The 6,972-nt window shown below is 27.6% G+C and overlaps 1 protein-coding gene across 1 annotated transcript; it reads left to right on the top strand.

The window, feature by feature from the left end:
- On the top strand, positions 1-1,886 carry LOC133782603 (uncharacterized). The gene has a single exon (XM_062221940.1). It carries the CDS (start codon positions 265-267, stop codon positions 1,732-1,734), a length of 1,470 nt encoding a protein of 489 aa, XP_062077924.1. The 5' UTR covers positions 1-264; the 3' UTR covers positions 1,735-1,886.
- Positions 1,887-6,972: the final 5,086 nt, after the last annotated feature.

Below are 6,972 nucleotides of genomic sequence, written 5' to 3'. Positions count from 1 at the left end.
CTAGTGTCCTAGTCCTTCTATGTCTCTCACTTTCTCACTTTCTCAATCTCATTCCTTTATTCACGCCGGTCTCATTTTATAGTTTTTAACACTTTTTTTTTCTTCTTTTTCTCTTCAATCTAAAACAACAAAGAAAAAACAGAAACCAAAACTTTCCCACTTCAGCTAAGTCCATTCCATCACCATTGATAGAACTAAACAACAAAAACCAATTAGCTTTCCATCGCTTTCTCTCTTCCATTCCAAAGAAGAATAGAAAAGAAAATGTCTGAATTTTCTATGGCAAGAGCCAAGAGAAGTGGATTACCTAGTTTTCTTCTTTCTGACCTCTTCAAGTTTTGTTTCTTTGCTCTCTCACACCCTCTTTACTTCTCTTACTTCATCTTCTTCTCACCATATCTCTTCAAGATTTTTTCTTTTCTTTCTCCACTTTTCATCACCACAACTCTTCTCCTTCTTGCTTTCCTCACTACTCTCTCTCCTGGTTTTGTCCAAGAAAATGATGGTGCTGATGATTTGTCTGAACACAAGGCTGGTTTTCTCACTTTCACTTACCAAGCTGTCTTGGAGAGATTGAGTTCTAAAGTGGATGACAATGAAGAAGAATTTCAGCATTTTGAGGAGCTTGATGAGGTTTTCAAAATTGTGTTCGAGACATCTACATTGGAAAGTGTTGGAGAAAACCCTGCTGATCTTTTGGAGGAGGTTGTGAAAGAAACTTGCTTGGAGGCCTATGAAACTCCGGTGGACAAGTGTTCAATTCTCGAGTTAAACAAAGAAGATGAAGAAGAAGAAGAAGATCGTTATGTCGATTTCGAGAAAACCCCAGTTGAGATTACTCAGAAGGAGTTGGTGAAATGGTGTTTGGAAGAAGAGAAAGAGTTGGAAAAATTTTCATACAAAAATGAAGACAAAGAAGTCAAGCCTTGGAGGGGTGTTGAGTCAGATAAAGTTGATCCAAAACCAGAAGAAAAAGAAGATGAAGAAGAAGAAGATCGTTATGTCGATTTCGAGAAAACCCCAGTTGAGATTACTCAGAAGGAGATGGTGGAGCCAACTATGGGAGTAGAGACTACACTGAAATGGTGTTTGGAAGAAGAGACAGAGTTGGAAAAATTGTCATACAAAAATGAAGACAAAGAAGTCAATCCTTGGGGTGTTGAGTCAGATAAAGTTGATCCAAAACCAGAAGAAAAAGAAGAACAGTTCACAAGAAACGAATCCAAGAACATAAGTACTGCTACTGCTAACAACTATTTTGCAGGTCCTGACCATGATTTTGATGATCAAAACTCATTGAAAACTAATGTGGAGGAAGAGGATTCTCAAACATTGGCTACCAATCTTGGAAGTTTTGGTTCATTGAGGAGAGAAAAAGAGTGGAGAAGAACTTTGGCTTGTAAACTCTTTGAGGAGAGACACAATGTGGATGGAGGAGGGGAAGGCATGGACATGCTTTGGGAGACATATGAGGCTGAATCAGACAAGAAAATTCAGGCCAAGAACAGCATAGTAAAGAAGCATGGAAAGAAAGGTGTGCTTGAGTACAGTGATGATGATGATGATGATGAGTATGAAGATGAGACAGATGGGCCATTATGCTGTTTACAGGCCTTGAAATTCTCAGCAGGGAAGATGAATTTAGGCATGGGAAGGCCTAATCTTGTCAAGATCTCCAAGGCATTGAAAGGAATGGGATGGCTCACCAGGCATGGCAAGAAGAAGAGCAATTGAGTCAAATTTTTTCTTTTTTTCTTTCTTTCTTTTTTTTTTTCTTTCCCTTTTTTCTTTCTCTTTTTCTTTTGTTATGTTTAAAGCAGATAAATGGCATAGCAAAATGTGTATCTTGGTTGAAGATTATGAGTAAATATGTCTCTTTAAATTTATTCTTTTAGTTTTATGATTAGTTAACTAAAATTAGCCATTAAATAAATTCAGTTAAATTTTACCCATTATTATAATGACATTTCTCATAATACTCTTGCTTATACACATATAACTTAAGTATGGCTTAATGGTATAATTGGTAGATTCAAATAAATATTGGGTATAAAATTAATTTTTTTTAAAAATGAATAAAAATTAAATGACATTTCTAAAACTGAATACTTTTTTTGTAATTTGTACATAATAATAGCATTGGACAACAAAAACAAATCATGCTAAGTTAAGTGCTTGAGATGAGTTTGGTTACACTTACAAGCTTCAAGAGAGGCCCATAAATAATAATAATGAGAAAAATTAATGAGTAAATAAATAAAAGTATGAAAGTCCTTTATAAAGGAAGCATGCATTGTTGAATAATGGCATTAGAGGGCCCCACACAGTAAATGGGTCACGTGACATGCATGCTCTGTTTTGACAATCAGATAGTAGTTGCATTGTCAAAACATTATTACATATATTTAAGTTCACATAGCATGTTGGTATTGAAGAAGGAAGACTATAAATATTAACCCCAACATCTCCATATAACTTAACAAGTTGTAGTAATTGGTTTGGTATTTCTGTTAGATAAAAAAGAAAAAAAAAATTCAACAATACCAGACTAATGGTCGATCGATTTCGAATTTAGAGTGAGACTATGAAAAATCATCGAGGAATACTACTAAAAAAAACTCACTCGTAAATCAAAATAATAGGTAATTATCAATAATCTTCCTTTGATTTCATCAAGATAAATTATTTATACCAAATCAAAGATGTTAAGTTAGTTACTTGATCGATTTTCATTTTGGCAGAAACAATAACAAAGGGGTTTTGGATTCTTTATAACAAATTCAATCTAAATTACAAAATTTTCTCTTTCGAGTCTTTTACGAGGCATATCCAATCTTAACTAGGGTTTTTGATACTTTTCTTTTACCTTAAGCTCCAGTCTAATCTTCATTTGGGTTTGACTAATCATTTTATAAACACATTACCTTTTGGAATGAATTATAATTTCAAATTTGACTCCCACATAAAAAAAAATTGCACATAATGGCTCACACTATTATTAATCTTCATATGGGATTATTGCCTTCTTTTTCACGTCTTGTGGGGGCTCTTTATTTATGTTCATCTATTGGAATTTTTTTAAAAATTGAGTCTTATCCAAATTCGATCGATATATGTATTTTACAAAACAATCTTATCTGATTTTTTGCACATGATCAACCATCCTAGTCATTAGTTTTTTTTTTCATATCTTTTCTTCAACATTAAGTGAAGATCAAATTACTTGAAAAAATATAGGTTGTATTTGGTAAAATTTTTGTTTTTGAATTTTTTAAACACAAAAGTGGAAATATTATTTTTATTTTTAAAAAATAAAAATATGTTTGATAACTATTTTTGTTTTTTGTTTTTAAAAATAAAAAATAATAAACGCGCGTTTGATAACTTTTAGTTTTATTTTTTGTTTAACAATATGATGTGTTGATTTGAAGAAGAGAAGAAAAAAAAATAAAAAATAGTTTAAAAAAATTTTATTTTCAAAATTTAATTAAAATTAAAAAAAATAATAAATAAAAATAGAGTCACCAAACACATTTTATATTTAATTGTAATTTTAAATTATTAAATAAAAAACTATTTTTTTAAGTGTTACCAAACGCAATCATAGTAAAACACTATATTAGAAATTCATGTCTCAATATAGGCAAAATTGTATAATATGTATTTGCCAATATTAACAAAATTATTAATCATGAACTAAGTTGAAGCAATTTAAAAAAATATAACTTTCTCATGATATTTCATTTAGTATTTTATTTTTATTTTTTTATGGAAAGGTTTGAAGTGAGTTATTATAAATAGTAGTTTTTAGTCCATTTCAAGTGATTTGTTTGTTTGTGAAAAAATTCTACATTGTTTTGTTTGGTTCTATGGAGACTTACAACACTGTATTTTGTGTCTTTTTCTTTGTTGCAAACATGGACTTAGTTGGGTGAACCTTATTGTTTTATTAGAAGAAAACAAATTAGGCTTATCTCTTCTCCCATTTTGAAAAGAAAAATGCACTTAATGGGAAACTATCTGAGTTGGGTGCAAACCCATTTTTTTCTACTAAAGATAAGATGGAAGTGCTTTATTTGAATTTGAAGTTAGGAAGAAAACAATACAATATGAAAACTCATTAGTTAAAATAGCAATATTCTTTCAAATTGATCATAATCAACAGTTCAGAATTTAAATAATAATAATAATAACGAATTGTTTGGCATTTATTCTAAATAATGTTAACACAACTACTTGTTTTGATAACACCTTAAAATTGTTATTATATATTTTTCGAAAACAATTTTTTGGTCAATTTTTGTCACTTTCTCTATGACGTATTGTTCATATATGTATTGTGATTATGTTGTAGATTTTATAACAAGTTATATATATTTATGTATAGTTGTGTCAATCTTTAACCAGTTTATTAGACATATTGTGTGACCTGCTAACTCATATTCGTGTTTAAGTTTTAACACGTTTAATAATTGTATAATGTTCATGTTTGCCTTAATCGTATTGTATCATAAATATGTTGATACAAACATAATAAGTTTATTAAACATGTCATGTTATGTGACATGCTAACTCATATTCGTGTTTAGGTTTTTAACACGTTTAATAATTGTATAATATTTATGTTTATCTTAATCGTATTATATCATAAGTATGTCGACACAAACATGATAAATTTATTAAACATGTTAAACATGTCATGTTATGTGACATGCTAACTCATATTCGTGTTTAGGTTTTTAACATGTTTAATAATTATATAATATTTATATTTGTTTTAATCGTAATGTATCATAAACATGTCGACACAAACATGATAAGTTTACACAAATTATCAGTTTTAATACATTTAAGTATGAAATAGAGGATGTTCGATGCTAAAAAAGTAAGAAAATGATGGTTTATATAATTCATTTTAGTAAGAAAATTAGATCATAGGAAACCTATCTAAAATGGGCTAAATGTTTGACTAGATGACTGATTGTGATAATAGTATATTTATATCAACGATTTAAGATAAATTAGTGGGAGATTATATGAAATTTGAAGCAAATATGATTTAAGTACATTTATTATGTTAATATAAGTATATATCATAATTTTTTTTTTAAAATTAGATGGACCAATCATGATATACAATATAAAAACTATCATGATACTTTTAATTTTATTGAAACAAAAAATAAAAATGTTTTGATAATCTTCTTAAATCAAAATCAAGAATATGATTAATTTTTAGTAGGTTCCTTAAATCAAAATCATGATACTCATTTGGTAACCTATGTTTTTGCAAAATATCATTTTGGTACCCTCTATTTTCAATAATGCTCATATGGTACCCTGTATTTTAAAATTGTACATATTTGGTACCCTAAACTCAGATTTGATAGATAAAATTTTGTCAATATGATCAAACTGTCATCAGTTATATGTAATTATGTAATTAAATTTAAATTTGTAACTTACATAATTGACAGCAGTTTGATTAAATTTACAAAATTTTATCTATAAAATCTGAGTTTAGGGTACCAAATATGTACGATTTTAAAATACAGGGTACCATATGAGCATTATTGAAAACAGAGGGTACCAAAATAATACTTTGCAAAAACATAGGGTACCAAATGAGTATATTCCCAACAAACAATTGTTATTGATTTTTTAAAAAATAATAATCAAGTCTAGTGTTAAGCTCAAACGTAATAGACCAAATTATATATATTTTTTATAAAATTCTACACCACATAATTAAAAAGAAATTATAAACACAAATTTAAAATAAGATTGACCAAATCTAATTTATCACTTCCCAACAAATAAAAGATAAATGAACCATGTTAATAAACCATATACTATTAAATTTGAAAATAAAAATGTATAAATTTAAAATAAGGTCTTTATACCACACCATACTAATGCTAATAAAAATCACACAATTAAATTTTAGAAAATATCCTATCATAAAAAGAATAGATATACCAATACTAATAAAATCATATATAATCGAATTTAAAAAAATATGTAAACATAAAATTAAATATTTTTAATAAAACCTAACATGTCATAGGAAGATTCTATGGTACGACTTCAAAAAGATCTCCATCGGTGGACCTCTTTTGTATTTCCGACTCGTGATTAATTTTTGGTACAATTTTTTTTATGATCGTGTATATTGTAATTATTTAGAGCATCCTGCAAATTTTTAGAAAATTATGAATAATTTATGTTCAAACATGCTATTTTCCACGCGCATAAAAAAAATTAGTCACGAGTGCAACAATATGTTTTTAAACTATTTTTAGGACTGTAAATTATTCAGAATTTTCTGAAAATTTGCAAGATGCTCTAAATAATTACAATATACACTGTCATAAAAACAAAATCGCATCGAAAATTATTCACGGATTAAGAACACAAAAGAGCCCCACCGGTAGGATTATTTTTGAAGCCGATAGAAAATTCACATGTCATATAACATTGACAGTAAAAAAATTATTAAAAAAACAAAGAAAAAAATTAATGAGTTTTAAATCATGAAATAATAATAATAAAATTTGTAGAAATAATATAAGAATTTGAGAAAATGAAGCTACTAATGTGATGTGGACGTAAGAATAAAAGAATTATGAAAATAAATATATCTAAAAAAAATAAAGAGTAACATTTACTTAACATTTATACGAGAGGTACATTTATTAATTATTATCTACAATAATAATATCTTTTAAGTTGTTTATTATCTAAATAAAATATTTAAAGATAAATTTGTATCATAATTTCCCCGATTTAAATGATATAATATTTTAATTATTTTTTAACAATAGATATTTTTAAGTTTAATTTTAAATATTCTGTCGGTGATGAGAAATATAATCGCGTGTGGCCCTTCACCATTTTTTTCTTTTTAAATTTAAATAATCATAATATTAATTAATTAAATTAATAAATATATATTAATCATTAGTTTTCTGT

The sequence above is a fragment of the Humulus lupulus genome, chromosome 1 (genome assembly GCF_963169125.1).
Source record: "Humulus lupulus chromosome 1, drHumLupu1.1, whole genome shotgun sequence".
NCBI lineage: Eukaryota > Viridiplantae > Streptophyta > Magnoliopsida > Rosales > Cannabaceae > Humulus > Humulus lupulus.
This window is presented reverse-complemented; position numbering and strand designations above follow the sequence as displayed.

Bases quoted from the DNA above. Each gene is read 5' to 3' on its own strand.
- LOC133782603 (XM_062221940.1), top strand. From the start codon at position 265: ATGTCTGAATTTTCTATGGCAAGAGCCAAGAGAAGTGGATTACCTAGT.